The sequence below is a fragment of the Schistocerca gregaria genome, chromosome 1 (assembly GCF_023897955.1).
Source record: "Schistocerca gregaria isolate iqSchGreg1 chromosome 1, iqSchGreg1.2, whole genome shotgun sequence".
Lineage (NCBI taxonomy): Eukaryota > Metazoa > Arthropoda > Insecta > Orthoptera > Acrididae > Schistocerca > Schistocerca gregaria.
Window position 1 is genome coordinate 1057670350 of NC_064920.1, and position 25395 is coordinate 1057695744.

The window sequence follows — 25395 nt, forward strand, 5'->3', positions numbered from 1 at the left end:
TCCCACAAGCAGCACTTTACTGTCTCCCACCACTTCCCTACTATTCCTCCATCCCCACCCCCACTTTCCCCTTACCCTCAGCACCTAAACTGCTTCTCCCATCGTGTGCTGTTGCTCACAGTCTGGCCTCAAAAGCAAGAGACATTGGGTAGGTGTGTGCTAGTTGTGTTTGTATGATTGAACTTGCATATGTTGCCTAGTTCAAAAGAAGACCTTTTGGCCAAAAGCTTACTTGTTTACCAGTCTGGAATGTAACAGTACTGCAAAAACGAAAGTTGCTACTCACCATAAAGCACGGATGCTGAGTAACAATAAGCACAACAAAAAACTGTCATAAATATAGTTTTCATCCAGTAAGGTCTTCCTCAAAATTAAATGACAAACACACAATTAGCAGTCTCTTTGTTTTGCCTGTCTGCGAATCAACATCTCTACTATATAGGCAATAGCAATCTAATCTTTTCATAATATTTTTCACATCTATATTTTTACCTAGGATATTATTTTCATGACATTCATGTACACATTAACCCAAAATGTATATATACATTATTTTGACTCAAAAGATACCATTTCAAATCATTAAGAATATTTTGGTTACAATGGAAATTATCTTTATAGTTATTATTATTATTATTATTATTATTACTATTATTTTTAGTAGTTGTTGTTGTTTCAGTAGAAGCAGTAGTATTGGTATGGGTAATAACTGAAAATGGTAAATTAAAAATGAGTTGTACAAAAATCTTTTATGAAAAAAGTTAATGTTGAAACCACTGGAATAGTATTATAAAATAACATCTGTAACATAATCCACCTGGCAGGATAAAGCCTGAGAAGAAAAATATTGGAAGTGTTAATAAAATGTTGAATGTCAAGTTAAGACCTGTATCATTTCTGTTATTGGCATACACACATATTTACAAAACATGGAACCAATTTTTCAAGCAGAAATATCACCCCTTCAGACAAAAAACGCTGCCAATAATAACATCAAGATGTAATGGACAACAGACAGAAAAGAAGTAGAAAATCACTTAATTCATGGTTATTTTAACCTTTTCCTCTTAATGGCTGTCAAAATGAGACAAAATATGAGGTGCTATCCAAAATTTGCGCGACTGGTGTTGTCATCTGTTGAAAACCTTACCTTTGGATTGATGGTCACCATCACCCTCAAAGTAGTTCCCATCCACATGTACACACCAGTCCCAGTGCTTCTGCCACAGGTCAAACGTTTTCTGGATGTCCTGTTCTTTGAGGGTGTTTATCGCCACCAGTGATGCTTCTCGAATCCTCTCTAGAGTGTCGAACTGACAGCCTTTCAACTTAAGTTTCAGCTTTGGGAATAGCGTGAAGTCAGAAGATGCCAAATATGGCAAGTATAGTGGGTGCGGTACAACCACCATGTTGTTTCTTGCCAAAAAGGTCCAGGTGAGAAGGACATGTGACAGGACATATTGTCGTGATGCAGCAGCCAGTTTCCTTGATGACAAAGTTTGGACCGTCGTCACCAACGATTTTCACAGATCCATCGCAAAACATCATAGTAGTACATGAAATTCAATGTTTGGTTGTGTGGGATTAATTCTTTGTGCACAATTTGCTTAGTAGCAAAGAAAATGATGATCATGCTCTTCACTTTGCTCTTCACCTGTCTCGCTTTTTTGGGTCTTGGAGAGCCCAGGCTCTTCCACTAGGACAGCAGGACAGCTCATGCTCTGTCCCCCAAACACTTGTTGAATCATTGCAAGGGTCTCCGTAGCGCTTTTTCTCAGATTCGCACAGAATGCTGTTCTGTTCATGGATCTATCGTAAAATCGCCACACCCCAGATATTACGGAAATCACTGTGGATACACAACACGTCCTCCCAGCTGAATGCCACTCTGCACACTGACTCATCAGATATGCTGCTCTCACCACCTAGTGTTGCAAAGATCTGCGACTCCTACTTTCCAGATGGCAGCACCAATCCTGAAAATTATGGATTCCACCTTGCATGCAAAAAAAAAAAAAAAAAAAAAAAAAAAAAAAAAAAAAAAAAAAAAAAAAAAACCCATAGACAATGGCTTTGAGGTTTGTTATCTAAAATGTCTTGACTAAATCATAATTTTTGACTTGATACAATAAATGGTAGATTAGAATAGTGGGTGTCTGCTTTGATAAAAGAAACAATAATATGTTCTAATTAAATGAAATGTTACAGGAATAATAACAGAAAATCATGTCTGAAGGAATTCTTGTGTACTGAAAACTTTACAGAATTAACAGTGGACTACAAACTTAACACTGATGGCAGCAACAACAAACTAGGACATGTGAATTGGTATTGAGACAAGCATTATAAAATTTTTAATATTGCAGCGTTTGTATTTATTGTTCTCTAATTTTTTTTCATGTGTAAAGAGTGAACAACCATGACAAAAAATGAACCAAAATCAGAAGCAGAGGTAAAGGAAGTTGAATATATTTTGACATGGAAGAAGTACACACAATCGTCAAACATTAAAGGAAGTGAAAGACTTATAAAAATGGACGAACTAATTTGTTTGCAAGAATAAATCAATTACTTATCACATCCACTTGCCCTGCCTGGAATGAATCCAACTCGTGTATTAACAATGGGGGCCAGTGTACTGTCCAACCTTAATGTGACTGACTCTAGATGCGGACAGATGTGGTACATGAATTTCATCCTGGAGAGGGGGGAGGGGGGGGGGGGCTGAATAATCTACAATGGAAAATGGAGAATGTTTTTCAAAAGTATTTAAGAAGTCAATGATGTATTGAATAATTAGTCAAAATTAAAGCAAGAAGCAGCAGATTTGTAGAATATGATGCAAAACCCAGAAAATCAGAAACTAATGTTGGAGTTGAATTAACTAATTTTAATAAGGTAAATGACAGTACTGAGCAATAAGAATGAAAAATTAACAGTACACAGCAACTGACAAAAATGAAAAATTAATGGCAGACAACAACTGAGATAAAGTTTGTATTGACAATGTCCACGTCAAGATAAAAAAATTACACAAAAATGTGAAATCCAGGATGGAATGTAACAATACCAGAGAAGGAAAGTTGCTACTCACCATATAGTGGAGATGATGAGTCACGATAGGCACAATAAAAAGATTCGCACACTCATAGCTTTCGGCCATTAAGCCTTTGTCAGCAGTAGACACATGCACATACACACTCATGCGATCGCAACTCGCACACACGTCTGCAGTCTCAGAGAGCTGAAACTACACTACAGTGTAGTCCTTCTCTAATACTGAGTTGAGTTATTTCAAGTACTGATTATGTAGAATTTGATGATTCTGTGATTGAAGTAGATGTTGCTGATGAAGAGATAAGCTGTTTTCTCGTTTTAAGACATGAATTTGTGTCTGAGGAAAATGGAAATAAGGTATTTGGTTTGTCAGCAACATGAGAGTTTTCAAGAATGGGAGCAGAAATTTATCCAAAATCTACCATTTGTAAGGAATCAGTATGGCAAAGATGATCTAAATTCTGCAAATAATTGCAACTTGTATATGGAGAGAAGAATGTGATTACATTTACTAAAGTTTGAAATTAACTGGAAAGGCTTTTGTGGTAATGTAGTAAATTATATTGATTTCTTTGAAATGTTTCATTCCAACAAGAAAATTTGCTATTTTTACATGCCAGTAACATTAAGGGAAAGGTTTATTAACAAAAAAAGTTGTTGAAAAGCAACCTTGGTTTCATTCAACAGTGGAATTAAAGGAGAGAGTGACTGCAGAATGTAAAAACAACATTGTGTATGGAACTGGAGCTGAAAAGGAAAATGTACCACAGGATATATTAGTTATCAGGATTAAAAAATCACCACATAGGTTAATGTAAGGAGAGTTGTAAAACTTTTTCACCATTTTATTGTTATAAATGAAGCTCTGGCCTTGCTGTGTCGTGCTTTATGTATTGGTTTAACTTAAATTCATGAATATTCTAATTTTTTACTCTTATTTGCTGTCAAGGTATCACACAATATGTAGCAAACAAAAATGACAGAAGATATTTGTGAATTTTTCTATCTAAAATAATTTCACTAAATCATAATTTTCGACCTAGTAGGACAAAAAGGGGGGGGGGGGGGGGGAGAGAGAGTGAGAGAGAGAGAGAGAGAGAGAGAGAGAGAGGCTGGTTAGAACAAAAACAACAAATTGTCAATTGGGTTCAATTACAGGCACACATAACCCCAGCTAAAGATACTCATTTAATAATGATAGACAGCTCCAATACACAAAAATGAATTATGGAAGTTGACACACTCATCCATCCTTTTTTTATCCTACATCAATGACCAATGGGAGATATAACTAATTAAATTACTTTTTTTGCTTACCTAACATGATAATGAGCAACCATTCATTTATTGCTATAAATAAAAAAGAATTACTTTACCTTCTCTGACTCAAGAGATTTGAACAGTGGGGAATTGCCAGAAAATTCTGCATCAACCCAACCTTCTCCTCTATATGACAATACACTGCTTTCCTGTGAAGAAATTACACTATTAACATTTAATACTAACCTCAACAAAATTAATTATGAGGTATAAGTGTCTGAGCATACCAAACATCGAGCTGTGTGCCCTTGTAATGTTGACTTCTCAGCTTCCCCTCTTTCTTTGCTATTGACATCTGCTCCAGCAGCAATCAATCTTGTGACTAACTATGAAAAGGAGGGAACATAAAGTATACATTAATGAAATATCTTAACACATGACTTAGAAATATATTTTACACCTGATTTTCCTTTTTAGTTTTTGTGTAAAATACTGTATAAACAACAAAAATTAAAACTGAAAGAATTCTAAGTGTAAAGTTAGATACATAGTACACGATGAACAAAGTAATGGGATCACATGCATTATAAAAAAATGACACACTTGACAATCTGTGTTAACATATGTTTCCCCTTGCATGTCAATGTTAAGTTACCAAATACAAGAAACAAAATACTGTCAATGGTTTGCATTAAACACTAGTCACACGTTGACAGCTGTATCTGTTTTATGAAAATTTTGTAGTTTGTAGAACAAACCACACATTTATTTTAAAATACTAAATTTATCCCTCCTCTCATTTTTCACAATCATTGTCTGATCACCTTATCAATAATGCAACTAAAGCACATACAGAACAGTCCATCTTGCTGCCTGGTTCCAGTTCTGATCTTGAAGGGCTGTGACACTGTTCCTCTGAAATTGGCCTCATGTTGATTACAGTTTGCTTGATCAGCTCACTAGACTTTTGTTACATTTCATCTTGTTTCAGAAATCTGTGGATCATGTTATTTCACACCATTGCCCAGAACCCTTTTATTCTCACATACTGCAACCATCTTCGTTCCTTTCTCCACAAAATTTTTGTCTCAGATCTGATTTTGTCTTGGAAACCTGTGGCAACCTTTATTTCTTTGTCTCTTGTATTTCCTCACAACATTACGACATTTGTTCAGTTTTTGGCTCAACAGATGAATGTTTGGCTTGGATTAAGTGTCATGTATGTGCAGTATTTGCTGGATTAATGTAAGTGTGAGATTTTCTTAACAGAAACAATAGTTCTAAATATGAATGCAGGAAGCAAGCATGGGTACATGTAATTATTTCAAAATTAATTAACAGTCATTAGAGGTAGTACTCTTTCCTTAATTTTTATAGTCCATTAAAAAAATTGAGTACATAAAAGTGTTTGGTGCCCTGATAACAAGAAGTTAAAAAATAGAATTGAGACATTGGTAAGTTGATCAAAGCACTTATTTCAGCCATGTTTGACACTAATAATGACCTGCCTCTGCCCTAACTTCCAGACAAAAGTTGCACAATTTCTTGCAAATGTTCTTAACCTGCCATATTATGAGATAATCTCCCAGACCAGAGCATTTAAATCCAGTAATGTATCTCAACAATATGAATATCACATATAACAGTAAACAGAAGACTTGAGAGAGGACTTTACATTTACCTGGAATTTTCTATATTTGTGTCCATATTCAACAAATCACTGTTATTGTATGGAGTGTGAGAAGAGTGCTTAAATGCCGCCGCATGCACGATAACCAGTGTCATCTTGTCTTCATTGTCTCTATTGGAGTGGTTTGTTTCATATCTTTGGTTTCATGGGTTACTTGCCACCTATCCTTAAGGGTTTGTCAAATGCAGGTTTTCCAGAATTTATGTGACACACTCCTGTCAACATTTGTGCAGCAACTGCCAGTAGATTTATTTATTAATTTCCCTCACAGTAAATAACCTTACTCATTTCTTATTAACTTTGAAATGCATTACCCCAGTAAAAGACGTTAATATAATATTCATGAAGATTTCCCATGTCTTCCTATTACACAACCTAGATTCCATTATTCTAGTGACAAAGGAAATTAAAAAGTTGCCCACAGAAACAGACATAAGATAGGGACATTAATACATTATACATTAAATCAAAAGCCTATCTCATTATACACAATAATTATTAGGACTTTAGGATTCCAGGTTCAGAGGCTCCTATTACCTACTACTGCAGCAACAAACATATTCTTCCAGAAGCATTAATTATCATCAGAGCACTGTTCATCAAATTCTTGTGATTTTCAGTATTTTCCCTGGCCTTTTTGTGTTAGAGTTCATGCCTTTGAAAGGGAGACCTACTGAACTATTCAAGATATAGCTTGTTCAATATGAGAGATAAACCTTTGTTATCATTACAGGAAATGTCTATTCTTGTCCATTCTCATAAAGAACCCACACCACTGCAGTTTGTGTTCCTTTATTAAACTAATAAGAGGGCCTTCGATGATGGGTACGTTCTTATTCACCTCATTAATGATTTTGTTGTTCTTAGTAGTTTGGTTCATACTTTTTTGCAATTCTCATTTCCGTCACTTGAACTCAATAAAGTCTTTCTCCATAGTTTACATGTCTCTAAACCATAATGGCAATTGGCACAAAGTAGTGAGGTATATGATTGTTTTTGTTTTTGTGGTTTTTCATGGTCACATAGAATGTTTTCTGATTTTAATGTAAAAACTGGATGCTTTCTGTATCCAGCTGATTAACAGTGTTGTCTTTTGAAGTTGTGCTGCTGAGATATTTGAAATGGGAAACTGATTCTAATTTCACTCTCTCCAAATATAATTTTGACAATAACAGAATTTCCTGTATGGAGCAAAACGTAACATGAGGGAAAGGCAACCCCTCACCTGTTGCAGATTGATGCAAAGAGCACAGTAACACATAACAGAAAATAGCATTCACATTGTCTTTTGAGAAGTAGCTCTTTCTCTAGAAACAGTACACAAATTCACACACACTAGCACACAGACACCCAAATGCATTCTCCCAAGGCCAGGGCAAGACTAATTATTGATACTCAACTATTGAAAGCAGTTGCCTGAGCTGGTGGAGGTGGAGACAGGGTAAGATAAGATGCAAGGAGGGGGTAGAGGGAAAGAGTCAAATATTTAAACAGATGACATTGTGCCTGCACAACAAAGTGAAAAGAGTATACAGAATATAACAAAAACAGATGTAGAAAGAGGGAGATGGACTGAGGGGGGGGGGGGGGGTGTAAAGGGGGAATGGGGACAACAAGAGCATGTTGAAGACAAAGAGGGAGAAAGGGAAGTGAGAGAGAAGGGTAGGAAGTAGAAAGACAAGAGAGTGGGGGAAGAAGAGTGCCCACATGGTGTTGGGGTGGAGAGGAAATGTTGTAGGTGAACTCATTCCAGGATCTGGGTGGAGAAGGAATGGTATGGACAGAAGAGAGAAACGAAAAGGCAACGTACAGGTTAGTGAAGGTATAGGTCAGGAGGATAGAGATAGCATAGGAGGTGTTGGAGAGACAATTCCCATTTGCACAGTTCTGGGAAACTTGTGCTGGAAGGGGCTATCCAGATGGCCTGTGTAGTGAAGAAGTGTACAAGAAATAAATATCATGGAGGCACCTCCCTTATTTTATATTCTTTGATAAGTTATAAAGTATGATAAAGTTTTAATTATTTAACTGAAAAGAGTGTATTCTAGAGTTGCCCTACAGATTTAAGTGATCTGATGACAGTGATTGTATCAATCTATAAAATTTCTGGAGTGTTGTAACAGAGGTGTTCTTAGCTAAATTTTAATATTTCCTAGGAAAAACTTCATAAATGAAGAAAGAAACAGTTTGTAATCACAACAGACATCAATCTAAGTGTTTTAGTTGAAAACAGTTAATCCATGAAACAACACGACCTAACTCAGAAATTAGGTTTCACATTAAATTTTTGTGAAGGTGCTAGAGAACAGTAGGTTAGTTACCTGCATTGACAATATTATTGCAATCTATAAATTTTAAAATCCTATAAGTACTGTGTAGACCTACATACTCCATATAATTCAATTTCGTTTGTTGAGCTGCCACAAGCAGATACATTAAAGCCTCCAGAAAATGTATATAAAAAAGAATTTAAGCAAAACAATATGGATTTTTTCTGCAGTAAAATAAGTGTTGTAAGCTGGCCTGTAAAACACTGCAGTTCAAACACCAGAAACTTTGACAAGTACTTAAATTGTTTCTTAAATGCATTCAATGGATTTTTTCTCCCAGGAATTGGTAAAAGAAAGTAAGTGGTTAACATAAGTGAATTAAACCAGGAATAAAAGAGACAGCTCCAAACGAGTTAAAATTAAACAGTAATGCAGATTCTGTAATAAAGTCATATGTTCATGCTATAATGCTGAATCCACAAAAATTGTACCAGCAACTAAAAAAACTCATAAATATTCATCCTCAAACACTGTAGTGTTTGCTACAGGCATTCTGGCCCACTCTATTTATGTATGTGATGTCACACTATAATGGAACTGATCAGTGCTGCTATTTCTCTCTCCCTTGTATCATAAAATATGATACTCACCTTGAATTTATGACACAGTCCAAGGTATAACCTGTATAAGAATAATGCAAGACTCATTTTCAATTTAATTTTAAATCATAATTATAATTTAAAATTATTGTCATTTTTCTTATTTTTATGTTTATTCTGAAAAAAAAGTTGACAAGAAGCAGTTAATTGTATGAGACTCTTAGGTTGTAGAAGACTGAACTGCATCTTCATGTATTTTTTTGTTGTTGATTTGTATGTAACAAGTAGTATGGAGTCTGTAAGTAATGTAGGAGTCAGTTGTTTTATGCATTATGGTGTGAGCTGCTGGGCTGTAAATTCGATTGGTTTTGTCTGAAACAAATATGGTTACTGTTTATCTCCTGTGGAAGTTTAGTTAGTGGAAAATGAAGAAAATAAAAGAGCTGATGAAAAACAAGTGGAAGCAGTGTGCAAATTATATTATTGAAAATAATCACATCCAGATCATATGAACATCATTTTTTTACTGTGAAACACAAGGCATTATGAGAAAGATTTTCATTAAGGAACATCAAGAAACAGATATTGATTTCTTATCCTTCATGTCATAATTAGTTGCACATACATACATGTGTAAGCTAAAAAAGTTCACATGTCTTGAACATAGTTTCTTGTCAGTAGTTTATGTGGTGTAAGAGAGGAGGGTGTCTCAGCATTTCCCAAGTTATTGGCCTAATTGACCTACACATGGTGGAACTTGCCCTGCCCCATTTCTCCCTCCCACTTTTAGCTACCCTTGCTGCATGCCCACTCTATCCCCCTCACACCTTCTCAAGTCATTCACAGCATTCCATTAAAATGAAGCAGTCAGTCACTGCTTAGTACTTTACAGAATGAAAAATCCAGTCATAATGCATCCATCTCGATCTTGCTCAAAAGTATCTGCATGCTCTGAATTACGTGCACCATGTTAAAAAAATTACATTTCATCTGAGCTGCATAAATTGGTGACTTGTCAGATTTCTTTCTTCTTTCTTCTTTCTTCTTCTTCTTCTTCTTCTTCTTCTTCTTTTTCTTCCTCTTTTTTATCTATGTCCAACAGAAGTTATCCAAATAATTACACAAATGATATAACTTGCAGTATTTTTGGCTGTGCTTAGTAGTACCAAAACACTCTGAAATATATATTTTACTTTATTTTTCTGTGCCATGTTAAACATAAAACTATGTAAATGGTGTCACTTGCAGTATTTCAAAGTACTTTACAGGATGCTTGAGAGTATCCAAATGCTCTGAACTTTTTGCTGCAAGAGGAAGTCAAAATGTAAAGGGACTGTTTAGAAAAGGAATTTTATTCTAATGATGGAAAACTGAAACATAAATTATTTTTCTACATAATCTCCCTGTACTTCAACAAAATTTTTCAGCCTTCCACAAGTTTTTCAATTCCATTGGAGAAAAAGTTTTTTAGTTGCACCTGTAATCAATTTAGCACTGCATCAATGGCTTCCGCATTAGCTGCGAATTTTCATCCCCTGAGTGCTTCCTTGAGTGGTCTAAACATATGTAAATTGCTTGTGACCAGGTCTGGACTTTATGGCATTTGTTCCAGCAAACAAATTCCAACTCCTTTATTCTTTTGGCCGTCTGTCCTACAGAATATGGCCAAATATTATCTTGCTGCAGGATGACATTTTTCCACAGTTTTCTGCAGTGTTTGGATCTGACTGCAGGTTTTGGGTTTAGTTCACAACATATCACAATAGTTCTCACTGATCACCGTTTTGTCTCTTGGCGTGAAATGAACAGCTACCACACCTTCCATGTCCCAAAACAGTGTTGGCATTAACTCACCAGCTGATGGTTGATGTTTAAATTTGTTAACTTCTGGTATTCTTGATGATGCACCAACATTTCATCTACAGTTACGATATTCGGTAAAAATCCAGCTCTCTAGTACTGATGAAGGCCCAAATGTTTACAAGAGATGTCCATCCTTTTTGCCTTATACAGCACTGACAATTCTTTTGGTACCCATGTTGCACATATTTTCTGAAGATTTAGACTGTCGTGTAAGATGGAATAAGCTGAACCATGACTGATAGGTAAAGTCTTGGGGTTTTTGTCAACTAAGGTTCTTCAGTTTTCCATCACCATACTGTCAATGACTTAGAAATTGTCCTCGGTTGTTGACATTGATGGTCTACCTGATCTTTCCTCATCACAAAGAGAAGTTCTTTCTGCTTTGAAGTGCTCTATCCATTTGTAGATCATAATCTCCACAGGTTTAATACCTTCTGCAAACAAAACGCAAATCACTGCCCTCATTTCCTATTCAGCACAGATCGACAATGGAGCTGTCTGCTACAATACAGAGACTAACACAGGAATAACAGTTTCACATCAGACAGAATTGTTGCAGAACACAATACTCAGCCCTGGATAGTAGCAGTGTTACCAAGCCCTGCAACAAGAAACTGCAAATGTCCCATTACTTTTCGACTTCCCTTCATATATGTGGGCTTTTCAAAAAGCATCAGACATTATTTTTTATTATTGAAATCAGAAGTCACATCAGGATGTACATGCTCTTGATGTTTGAAGGCATATGTTATACACATACCTGAGGTTTTTTTCCTTTTTTTTCATGAATGCAGAAACAAATAGCCACTGAATTATTTTATTTCCTCAATCTACGTAAAATGGAAATTATCACTGTAACATGGTTAACGGTCATATCATATGGGTCATATAGTACTGCCATAAACATGTTAAATCATTTGAAATGTAAATTCAGATTTTTAATCTTTCAACAATGCAGAAGACAGGTGTTGTGTGATGAAACACACATAATACATTATGATATTTCTGTTACATTTCTATTTCCTTATAAGCAGATGTAATGCCCATTAGATCTATACGGTCTTTGAAAATGAAGCTATAGTTCCAAAACATGTTGGACAGTAATTATAAAATAAATATATTGTAAAACTTGCAAATCAGTACTGTGCTACTGACTGGTACATGAACCCAGGGCCTTTGCCTTTTGTGGGCAAGTGCTCTATCGACTGAGCTACCTGAGCATAATTCATGTCCCATCCTCACAGCTTTACTTCACCACTACCTCATCTCCCATTTTCAAAATTTTATGTAAGTTGTCCTGAATAACTTGTGGGACCAGTATTCCTAGAAGAAAGTACACTGTGGAGAGATGGCTTAGCTGCGTCCTGGGGATTATTTCCAGATTAGAGTTTCACTCTGTACTGGTGTGTGCTGATATAAAATTTCCTGGTGGATTAAAAGTAAGTGCCAGGTAAAACTCGAACCTGGGACATTAGCCGTTTGCAGGAAAGGCCCCAGGTCCCAGACCCAGTCTGGCACACAATTTTAATCTGCCAAGAAGTTCCGTATCAGTGCACACTCTGCTGCAGAATCAAAATTCATTCTGGAAAATATTATTATTGAAGACACAATATTATTAATTAATACTGCCCTAACCTGCACAGACATCAGGTCATGATATAATTTCTGTTACTAATGTAAGAGTAATTTTGTCAGCACGCATCTACATCTATATTCTGCAAACCACCGTCAGGTACATGGCAGATGGTACATCACACTGTACCAGTTATTAGGGTTCCTTCCTGTTCCATTCACATATATAGCACAGAAAGATTGGTTGTTTGAATGCCTGTGTGTGTGTACAAAATATTCTAATCTTATTCTGATGACCCCCATGTATGCAATATGTAGGAAGTTGTAGTATATTCCTAGAGTAATCATTTAAAGCAAGTTCTTGAAACTTTGTCAACAGACTTTCTTGAGATCGCTTACATCTATCTTCAAAAGACTTCCACGTCACTTCCTTCAGTATCTCTGTGACACTCTCTCACAGATTAAACAAAGATGTGACCTTTTGTGCTGCCCTTCTCTGTGTACTTTCAGTATCTGCTGTTAGTTCGGTACGGGTCCCACACACTTGAAAAATATTCCAGAACCAGTCATATGAGTAATTTGTAAGCAATCTCCTTTGTAGAGTGACTACACTTCCCCAGTATTCTACCAGTACACCGAAGTCTACCACCTCTACCCACGACTGAACCTATGCGATCATTCCATTTCATATCCCTACAAAGTGTTTCACCCAGGTATTTGTATGAGTTATCCAACTCCGAAAGTGACTCACTGATACTATAGTCATAGAATACTATGTTTTCTCATTCTGTGAAGTACAGAATTTTACATTCCTGGACATTTAGAGGAAGTTGCCAATCTCTGCACCACATTAATATCTTATCAAGATCTGACTGAATATTTATACAGCTTCTTTCAGATAGCAAATCAGTATAGATAACTGCATCATCTGCAAAAAGCCTGATTATACTATTAATATTGTCTGCAAAGTTTGAAGATAGCCAGAAGATTCTGCACTCAAATATTAAGGCAGTAAGTTTTTGACATCCTGCATTTCACCCAAAATTTTATGGAACAACATTATTTCACATATTTTACCTGGCACCAATGAGAATGTTAGCTTAGTCACACTGGATCACATCAGTGACATGTGGTACTAGAGCACAAGAAAAGTCCATACCTTACAGTCATGTATTACTGTAAAAGTAAACCCCTTTTTTCAAAATAAAGTAGACAAAAGTCTATAGGCGCAGATGATTCTTTCCCTGCCTATTGATCCAGGGTAATTTTTCCATAGTTCAACACCCTTTATCATATTAGATATGATTCCATTTAGTGAAGAGAGACAAATTTTAAAACTTCTAAAAGCTAAATATTCGAAGTAGTTCACCTAACTACCTGAAAAATACAACAATGAATAACTAATTACAAAACATTATTTATGCAAAAATCATACAATAAAAACACCAGGTACAAATATCAACAATGTAGGAGAATATAGTTCACTACTTACCATAAAGAAAACACTTCAAGTTGCAGACAGGCACAATTAAAAGACACTCTTTGTATCTTTTAATCTTTTCTGTCTGTGACTCGATGTGTCCTCCTTATGGAAAGCTCCAATCTATCTTTTCCTACATGGTTGTTATTTATGCAAAGATTTGGTTAATGTTGTTTTTCACCCACCTTTAGTTGGCATAGTACAGCTTTTATCTTCATCATCAATATATTTACGTTGACTGTGTTTTGAAAGTTTTAGTTTCCTATGTCCTGTACTTCCTTGTTTGAAAATTATGTACATATCATACACACTTTTATACACACTGATATTTGGACACAGTGCAGCCTTCACAATGTGTCAGACTTCACCAAAATGTAGCTAATCAGCCCTTCTCCAATTGTTCATGTTATATCAATTATTAAGCAGACACTGTTGGTCTAAATATAATTAATATGCATTTCTGACTCTTACTATGAACTAAACTTTATGATCTATAACACTTATTTCTATCAAATTACCTCATCTTGATGGTACCACACAGCCATGTGGAGAATTTGTGTAAGCTCATCCTTTCTGCAAGATGATAAAGTGACTCCACCCTCTATTAGTTCCTTCAATGCCTAAAAAATCATAAACATTAAAAAGGTATAAGTAAAGTATAAGTAAAATACTTGTCTTCTTCAATAATTCATTCACATATAATGTTCCATAAATTCCATAATGAATGACAGCCTGCAGGACTGTGGATACGGTCAGTTTATACATCAACAGGCAAAAGCTTACAGCCTTTATCAGAAAAAGAGAAATACACATCATTCATACACACAAGCAAGTACACCTCAATGACAGCTCCAGCAGCTAGGGCCAGAATGCAGTAAGTAGCAATCTGTCTTGTACATTCTTAAAATTTTGGTCTGCATCCTTACTACTCACAGAGGTCATAGAAAAATTCTTCCTACCTGTATTTAATTCAACATGTTTTCCAAGTCATGTTATCATAGCTTTCCATTGAGGTAGCTGCTGCATTTTATATTTGTTTCTGTTGTAAAAACAAGACAGTGACAAACATTCACAAGAGACTGCACAACTTTACATTGATGACGCTGTTGACTCCAGTACAATTAGTCATTGCACAAGCAGATTATTTGGTGAATATTCAAGACCTCGTGTATCAAAGCAGACCAAGCAATGCAAAGATTCCTGAGAATGTGTAACATACTCACAATATGATTTTGGCTGACAAATGCATAATAGTGACTGAACTGGCAATCTGAGTGAGACTAGGAGAAGCAGGACAAGATTTGAAGATGCTGTGAAGGCTGGTAAATAGTAACCCAAATGTGTTGCTCCTGACTTCTACCATGCCAGTATATAGGCCTTAGTTCCACGATGTTAAAAATATCAAAGACATAGAAAATAAATTGGATGCAGAAAAAACATTTTGCATTGCTTTTGGAGTGACCCTCACATGATGAGTGTGAACTGACAGTGTGTGAATTGACACACTGACAGTTAAGGAATTACGCTTAGAGTACTTTATACACTCCTGGAAATTGAGATAAGAACACCGTGAATTCATTGTCCCAGGAAGGGGAAACTTTATTGACACATTCCTGGGGTCAGATGCATCACATGATCACACTGACAGAACCACAGGCACATAGACACAGGCAACAGAGCATGCACAATGTCGGCACTAGTACCGTGTATATCCACCTTTCGCAGCAATGCAGGCTGCTATTCTCCCATGGAGACGATAGTAGAGATGCTGGATGTAGTCCTGTGGAACGGCTTGCCATGCCATTTCCACCTGGCACCTCAGTTGGACCAGCGTTCGTGCTGGACGTGCAGACCGCGTGAGACGACACTTCATCCAGTCCCAAACATGCTCAATGGGGGACAGATCCGAAGATCTTGCTGGCCAGGGTAGTTGACTTACACCTTCTAGAGCACATTGGGTGGCACGGGATACATGCGGACGTGCATTGTCCTGTTGGAACAGCAAGTTCCCTTGCCAGTCTAGGAATGGTAGAACGATGGGTTCGATGACGGTTTGGATATACCGTGAACTATTCAGTGTCCCCTCAACGATCACCAGAGGTGTACGGCCAGTGTAGGAGATCGCTCCCCACACTATGATGCCGGGTGTTGGCCCTGTGTGCCTCGGTCGTATGCAGTCCTGATTGTGGCGCTCACCTGCACGGCGCCAAACACGCATACGACCATCATTGGCACCAAGGCAGAATCGACTCTCATCGCTGAAGACGACATGTCTCCATTCGTCCCTCCATTCACGCCTGTCACGACACCACTGGAGGCGGCTGCACGATGTAGGGGCGTGAGCGGAAGACGGCCTAACGGTGCGTGGGACCGTAGCCCAGCTTCATGGAGACGGTTGCGAATGGTCCTCGCCGATACCCCAGGAGCAACAGTGTCCCTAATTTGCTGGTAAGTGGCGCGTGGTCCCCTACGGCACTGCATAGGATCCTACGGTCTTGGCGTGCATCCGTGTGTCGCTGCGGTCCGGTCCCAGGTCGACGGGCATGTGCACCTTCCACCGACCACTGGCGACAACATCGATGTACTGTGGAGACCTCATGCCCCACGTGTTGAGCAATTCGGCGGTATGTCCACCCGGCCTCCCGCATGCCCACTATACGCCCTCGCTCAAAGTCCGTCAACTGCACATACGGTTCACGTCCACGCTGTTGCGGCATGCTACCAGTGTTAAAGACTGCGATGGAGCTCCGTATGCCACGGCAAACTGGCTGACACTGACGGCGGCGGTGCACAAATGCTGTGCAGCTAGCGCCATTCGACGGCCAACACCGCGGTTCCTGGTGTGTCCGCTGTGCCGTGCGTGTGATCATTGCTTGTACAGCCCTCTCGCAGTGTCCGGAGCAAGTATGGTGGGTCTGACACACCGGTGTCAATGTGTTCTTTTTTCCATTTCCAGGAGTGTATGTTTATATGTATATTAGGACAAAAACAGTTACATTAAAAAAATCCAGTGCTACTCCTTTTAACCTATACAGTTGCTGCTATTCTCTGATATTAAAAAAATACTTTAAGTAACTTAACACAGAATGCTATTACATGTCTGTAAACTTGCAAAACCCATACAATACTAATATTAGAAGTAAGTAAAATTTACATAACTGAATCCAAATGTAATGTTAAATTGTACAAGGAGGGGCTTGTAATTTATGCTTTTACTCTGTTGTTCAATGTGTATGATTACATATCTATAATACTGTATGTTTGTAATTAAGTACAGTACATCTGTAATTATATATGTGTGTAATAACATATAAAAGGCAATGTCTATTCTGCTGTCAATGGAAAGTAAATGTACTGATTCTTCTACTACGTTGCTTTTCAGTTTTCAGTCTGACATATCTTGGCAAACTGTTATAGACTGCTGCAGCAGATTATAAAACTAAATTGTGAATCCAGTATAGGTATGCATAGTCTATATGGAATACTTGGACATATGTGTTGGCTTGCAAGTGTAACAATCTTTAGGTCCCTAGAGAGGCTCCTGCAAAATGTGGTCAGAGGATGCGTGGGACAGGTCTTGCATGAAGGTCATGCAAGTCCATACACCTATCCTCCCACCATCACCTACCCCAGTCCATTACAAGCATCATCCATCACATCAAAGGCAGGGTTACCTGTGAAACCTGTCATGTGACCTACAAGGAAGCAGCGACCACTGTACTGCATTCTACATGGACACTATGGCCTAAAAGCTGTCTGTCCGTGTGAGTGACCACTGGCAAATTGTGGCCAAGCACAGCTGGATCACTTAGTTGCTGAGCATGCTGCCCAACACAATGTTCATGAATTCAATGACTGCTTCACAGCCTGCACCATCTGGATCCTTCCTATCAACAGCAGCTTTTCTGAACTGCACAGGTGTGAACTCTCCCTGCAATATATCCTATGTTCTCATAAACCCCCTGGCCTCAACCTTCATTAGTCACTGTCCTTCACCTACCTATCCTGTTCCCTGCCCCCACTCCAGCACTACACAGCTTTCTATTCCACCATCACACTCACAGTCATTTTACTTCTCTTCTTCCTGCCCTCCCACACCACCCTGACTAAACTCCTGATCATACCTAGCTGCCCTACCCTCTCTCCACCACATCCCTGAATACTCCCACAACCAACACTTTACCATCTACCACTCCTAATCTGCTATTCCTCCCCTTCTCTACTCCAGCCTCCTCCTTACCTCCACCATCCAGATAGCTTTTCCCATCATATGCAGAGCAGTTGCCTGCAGTCCGGTCTCAGCAGCACAAACAGTCATCATATGTGTGCGGCCAGAGACAGTCATCATGTGTGTGTGAGTTGCACTTGTGTGAATGTGTGCTTGTGTTGTCTATTTTAGATGAAGGCTTTTTGGGTGATAGCTCACTTCTTTAGCAGTCTTTTTGTTGTGTCTGTCTGCATCTCAACATCCCCACTATATAGCAAGTAGCAAAGTATCTTTTTCATAATACGGCCACAATTTAATCCTGAATTTTCCATTGTTTAAAATACCAAAGTGGAAGATTACAGCATGGGTGGATAACAAAAGGCATAAAAATGTCATGTAATACTAAGAGGATACCATATGAGCAAAGAATTATCACCAGTGTTTCAAATTTGCACAACTGCTTTAAGCTGTAACAGACAATCCTATGAAAAGTAATTTATAGGGATAAGCAACTGCACAGTAACAAGTACATAAGTGAATCCACCAATCAATATAAGGCCATGTGGAACACTGAAACACTGAAAAGGAATAACAATCACACGCAAATGGAATATATATGCTATCGTGAAAATCCTGTTGCAGATACAACAGAAATATGGAATACATTTCTCTAAAATTCATGAGGTTTGCTAACAGCCTATCATCTGGGTGCCCATTCCCTTCTAAAACATTGACAATATAAAAGGCACAGCATTCACAAAATCTGAAAATTATGAGGCTAATGAAAGAGTTCTATGCTTTCGGCACAGATGGATTATTCATCTTCATAATAAAAATGGTTGACCTCCAAATTTCAGAATCACTGTGTGACATTATCAACAACTTCATCTATAGATGGCATTTTCCCTACAGCTTTCAAGATAGCCAAGATAGTTCCCATGACATTAACGATTATCTGCCTATTACCATCATATAAAGCTGGTCTAAAATACTTGAAAAAGTCATCTACATACATTCAATCGCATTTCTTGAAAGCAACTACTTATTACCTGAAAATCCGTTTGGCTTTAGGAGAAACAAATCAATAAGTGAAGTGACTTTCATTTTTACATACTATAATATAAGTTTATTTAATGAGAAACACTATTCCTCTTCGTTCATTATACATCTCATAAAAGTATTTCATTTGTAGATCACTCATTGCTGTTACATAAGACAGAAGGTGTATGCAATTTGTGGTTCTGCTCATATCTCTCCAACAGGAAGCAGCTGGTTGAACTCACGACACAAGAAGCAAGGAAAATTCATTCAGAGGAAGCATTAGTAACCTGCACTATCTGACAGGGCCCTAGAGCCTCTCCTCTTTTTTCCTATACATCAATGAACTATCCAAAAACTTACCATCCACAGTTCCTGTCTTGTTTGCTGATGATACAAATCGGTTCTTCCAGAACACCTCATTGGAGCTTATCAGAAGTGACATAAGTGACAGCAGTGTACTTGCTGTATAACAATAAACTACTGCCCATCAAGACTAAAGCAGCCCTCATAGAATAATGGAAGCCACACAGGCCAATATCTCTTCATTATGAAGTAAAAGAGTAGGTACATGAAATAAAATTTCTTGGACTGTGGATAGAAAGCTCAGTACTATGGATTTTGAGCAAAGATAACCTACTTAAAGAAAGTGTGGCTTTTGTTATGCCTTATGAGTACTCCGTCAAAAATGTGACTTAATTACTGCAGATCAGTTTATTTTGCCATAGAGCATCCAGTTATATTTTGTAACACACCTTTCAGAAGCTAATCACACACAAATACTTTATTGATGCAGAAAAGAACCTTAAAGATAATGGGAATGGTAGCACTTCACACAGTTGCCATACCAATATTCAAGGCATTAAATATTTCACTTGCTCTGTGTATTTATATTCTTGAGACAGTCACTTTCCTACCGATAAATTTAAGTGAGGAATTCTGTGGGAGGGGGGGCATTGTAATGACGTAATGTAATAAAACCCAAAATAAAACATTTAAACATTTGAAATCTACAATGTACCTGAAAATGGTGCAGAATTATCAACCTATTAACAATTATTCGCATCTCGTGCTCGGAGACATTTTTGAACAATTACTATACACTCATGCTCATAAATTAAGGATAATGCTGATACATGGTGAAGAAATGCTCTGGTGGGCAGTTTGCAGATTTAAATCACCTCAGGATATGACCATGTGGTACATTTTACCTGTGGTTGTTGCACTGTCTTGCTGGCAGCAGTCCACATACGCAGAGGTGTGTTGGTGCATATACGAGTACGGTGCAGGAAGTAAGTGTTCAGACGTTTTTAGACATGGTCATAGTGACTGTGTGTTGAAAATGGCTTAAAGAACACATATTGATCACGTTATGAGAGGTAGAATACTAGGGCAACTGGAGGCTGGTCAAACACAGCAGGTCATAGTACGGGCCCTCCGTGTGCCACAAAGTGTGATGTCAAGATTATGGCAACGATTCCAGCAGACAGGAAATGTGTCCAGGCACTACAGTATGGGACGTCCAGAGTGTACAACACCACAAGAAGACCAACATTGGACCATCAGTGCCCACAGATGGCCACAGAGTACTGCAGGTAGCCTTGCTCAGAACCTTACCGCAGCTACTGGAACAGTTGTCTCCAGACACACAGTCTACAGATTACCGAACAGACATGGTTTATTCACTTATTCACCCAGAGACCTGCAAGGTGCATTCCACTGACCCCCGGTCACAGGAGAGCTTGTAAAGTCTGGTGTGAAGAACATGGTCATTAGAACAGTGGTCCCAGGTTATGTTCACAGACAAGTCCAGGTATAGTATGTATATTGATTCTCGCCATGTTTTCATCTGGTGTGATGCGTGGGGTGGGATTATGATTGGTGCATGTCCACCCCTGCATGTCTTTGACAGAGGAACTATAATAGGTCAGGTGTATCGGGACGTCATTTTGCTCCAGTATGTCTGCCCTTCAGGGTTGCAAAGGGTGTCACCTTCCTCCTGATGGATGATGATAGTGCATGGCTCCACCAAGCTGCCATCATGGAGGAGTACCTTGAAACAGAAGGTATCAGGCGAATGGAGTGGCCTGCCTGTTCTCCAGACCTAAATCCCATTGAGCACATCTGGGATGCTCTCAGTCGACGTATCACTGCACGTCTTCAAACCCCTAAGACACTTCAAGAGCTCCGACAGACACTGGTGTAAGAATTGGAGACTATACCCTGCAGCTGCTCGACCACCTGATCCAGAGTATGCCAACCCATTGCGCGGCCTGTGTACATGTGCATGGTGATCATATCCCATACTGATGTCAGGGTACATGTGCAGGAAACAGTGGCATTTTGTAGCACATGTGTTTCGGGATGGTTTTCTCAACTTATCACCAATACCACTGACTCACAGATTTTTGTCATCTGTGTTCCAAATGGCTCTGAGCACTAAAGGACTTAAGTTCTAAGGTCATCAGTCCGCTAGAACTTAGAACTACTTAAACCGAAATAACCTATGGACATCACACACATCCATGCCTGAGGCAGGAGTTGAACCTGCGACCGTAACGGTCGATTGTTTCCAGACTGTAGCACCTAGAACCGCTCGGCCACCCCGGCTGGCCATGTGTGTTCCCTATGTGCCTATACTGTGATTATCCTTAATTTATGAGCATGAGTGTATTACACCAAGTATATAATGTAAATGTTTAATTAACAAGTATTAAAGAAAATTCAGAGACTATGTACAATGAAGGTAGAACTGATGTCTATGGAAAAGCTACATTAATTTTTCGTAAAGAAACAACAGATTTTTTAAGGAAGCTGACACTTCTTCTTCCTGTGGCTTGTTTCTGTTTTTGCTGTTGATGTAGAAAGATGTAATGTTGCCATATCCTGTGTTTTTCACTTTTATGAAATAATAATTCTTTCATTCTCAAGTACCGGTGTCTGCCGGTTATGGTAGCTAAACCTTTGATATCACAATACTGAACTGGTTGATGAATTTATTCATTAGAGATGGATATAACAGGAAATTGTGCTCAAATTATTTGAAGGCAAAGCGACTAAATGTTTATCATGTCATGTCATTTAAATATTTTATTGCTAATGTGTTGGACCTACAGATCTACACTCCTGGAAATGGAAAAAAGAACACATTGACACCGGTGTGTCAGACCCACCATACTTGCTCCGGACACTGCGAGAGGGCTGTACAAGCAATGATCACACGCACGGCACAGCGGACACACCAGGAACCGCGGTGTTGGCCGTCGAATGGCGCTAGCTGCGCAGCATTTGTGCACCGCCGCCGTCAGTGTCAGCAAGTTTGCCGTGGCGTACGGAGCTCCATCGCAGTCTTTAACACTGGTAGCATGCCGCGACAGCGTGGACGTGAACCGTATGTGCAGTTGACGGACTTTGAGCGAGGGCGTATAGTGGGCATGCGGGAGGCCGGGTGGACGTACCGCCGAATTGCTCAACACGTGGGGCATGAGGTCTCCACAGTACATCGATGTTGTCACCAGTGGTCGGCGGAAGGTGCACGTGCCCGTCGACCTTGGACCGGACCGCAGCGACGCATGGATGCACGCCAAGACCGTAGGATCCTACGCAGTGCCGTGGGGGACCACACCGCCACTTCCCAGCAAATTAGGGACACTGTTGCTCCTGGGGTATCAGCGAGGACCATTCGCAACCGTCTCCATGAAGCTGGGCTACGGTCCCGCACACCGTTAGGCCGTCTTCCGGTCACGCCCCAACATCGTGCAGCCCGCCTCCAGTGGTGTAGCGACAGGCGTGAATGGAGGGACGAATGGAGACGTGTCGTCTTCAGCGATGAGAGTCGCTTCTGCCTTGGTGCCAATGATGGTCATATGCGTGTTTGGCGCCGTGCAGGTGAGCGCCACAATCAGGACTGCATACGACCGAGGCACACAGGGCCAACAGCCGGCATCATGGTGTGGGGAGTGATCTCCTACACTGGCCGTACACCTCTGGTGATCGTCGAGGGGACACTGAATAGTGCACGGTACATCCAAACCGTCATCGAACCCATCGTTCTACCATTCCTAGACCGGCAAGGGAACTTGCTGTTCCAACAGGACAATGCACGTCCGCATGTATCCCGTGCCACCCAACGTGCTCTAGAAGGTGTAAGTCAACTACCCTGGCCAGCAAGATCTCCGGATCTGTCCCCCATTGAGGATGTTTGGGACTGGATGAAGCGTCGTCTCACGCGGTCTGCACGTCCAGCACGAACGCTGGTCCAACTGAGGCGCCAGGTGGAAATGGCATGGCAAGCCGTTCCACAGGACTACATCCAGCATCTCTACAATCGTCTCCATGGGAGAATAGCAGCCTGCATTGCTGCGAAAGGTGGATATACACTGTACTAGTGCCGACATTGTGCATGCTCTGTTGCCTGTGTCTATGTGCCTGTGGTTCTGTCAGTGTGATCATGTGATGTATCTGACCCCAGGAATGTGTCAATAAGGTTTCCCCTTCCTGGGACAATGAATTCACGGTGTTCTTATTTCAATTTCCAGGAGTGTATTTTCACAAAGCTTGGTTGAATATTCATTACTATCTTTCACATCGAAATCACGAAGGTATTTAACAGTCAATGAGACTTCATACAAAGGCAGTGCTCAAGAGCTACCAGAGCCTAATTTGTTGAAGAAATATAATCATCAATAGAACAAAAATCTAAAACAATAGTGACTGAGTAGTCTAAAAAGAATGAATACATATATTGATCTGTGTTAAATTGCTAACAACATAGTACCATTGTGTTTGTAACTCTTACTCATGCAAAGTATATTTTTTTTAAATTAAATGTTTCTCTGTCTTTTACCTGTTCCCATGAAAAGAGAAGGAAGGAACAAAATCAGTAATATTTATTTACATTTACTGACAGAAAAGGAAAATTATGTTACATTATTACTAAATTACTCTGGTCGTCACAGCAAAAATACGCAGTAAACATGTCTTTGTTTTATCACTTGTCAGCAGATGTCATGGATCTTGTGGGTCAGTAGGGTATATGTAACAATTACATCATAAATTTTTTAACTGGCAGTTCTAAGAATTTTAATTATGGTAACTGTTAGGTTTTTGGGGACCACAGCATTATGATAGCCACTATAGTACAACGCCAAGTTAAAGTTTTGATGTAATGTTGTCTTGACTAGTAATGTTGCATGCCTCTTCTTGAAAGTTCAGGAAGAATTTCGGTGTTGCTAACCACATTACTTATATGTATGCAAATGTAAGTGAAAGTAATAAAATTATTTCTCAAAATTACTAACTACATTAGGACAAAAATTGGCTGAGTATGAAATATGGATCATGCAGATGAAGTACAAAATCAGGAAAATGTTGAAAATGGCCATGTTCATTGAAAATGAAGACATAGCCACCATTGAGACAGATGTGCAAGTACATCCACCCACAGTCAAAACAGTTCTGCAAACATTTACAATAGCAGATACATTAACAGCACTATATCAGAAGTTAGAGGCTATGATGAAGAGTGAGCATTCAGCACATGGCTTACAGATGTGGATGGAAGAGAATTTTCATAAAGTTTCAAAAGAACAATTGGATCAAATCAAATCAGTGCTTGGTCAGGTTGTGAAAGAACATTCCAATCAGATCACCATGAATTTCTTGGCAATATGTCCTGAAATTACAGCATTAAAAGATATGTATAAAGTTGTACCAGACATGATACAACAATTACGAAGTGATGTGAGCTCACTAAAAATGGTTAAAACTACAATGAAAACATTAGTTCAACAGCTCACAATTTGATTTTAGAATTTAGTTGTGGAGCTAGATGATAAGCTCAGATGTAATTTTATTGAACAGTGCAAGGAATCTGTGAACGACTTTTTGTCCTGGTTGAGGACACAAGAGCTACAAATTAATGAATTGCTCAACACTGAATTTAATCCTGTTGCACAAAGTGTGAGTCAAGGAGGAATTGGTAAGTACAGTGGCTCTCATGTTTTAGTGAAAAATGATTTGATGCAGATTAATATTGAGTTAAAGCATGACATTCTGCAGTGAAGTGAACAAATATGTACTCGGGTCAAAGCCCTGCAACTGGAGATAACTGTGGTGAAATGTGCTATGCGTGAACTATCATCAGCAAGCACACATAACAGCAACCCATTAAGAAATGTACATTTATATGATCAACAGTATAAAGTGGAGACTCTACTGGTCATTCACTTCACAGAGACATCTTTCGATCAGGTGGATATAGATGCTACCTTAAAGTATGTAAAGCATTGGTCTGTATTTATTCCTATTTTTCTTCCACCATGTTGCATTGGATTTCATCCTATTCTTAAAAATATTTG

General features: G+C 38.9%; 1 protein-coding gene across 1 annotated transcript in view; it reads right to left on the reverse strand.

The window, feature by feature from the left end:
* Positions 1 to 25395, reverse strand: part of LOC126281097 (serine/threonine-protein phosphatase 6 regulatory ankyrin repeat subunit A-like) — a 333802-nt gene that overhangs the window by 158094 nt on the left and 150313 nt on the right. The window contains exons 5-7 of the mRNA XM_049979815.1: positions 14310 to 14411; positions 4605 to 4703; positions 4434 to 4526 (exon numbers count right to left, since the gene is read on the reverse strand). Of these exons, the coding sequence (XP_049835772.1) occupies positions 4434 to 4526; positions 4605 to 4703; positions 14310 to 14411 (294 nt within the window). The remainder of the gene's footprint in view (positions 1 to 4433; positions 4527 to 4604; positions 4704 to 14309; positions 14412 to 25395) is intronic.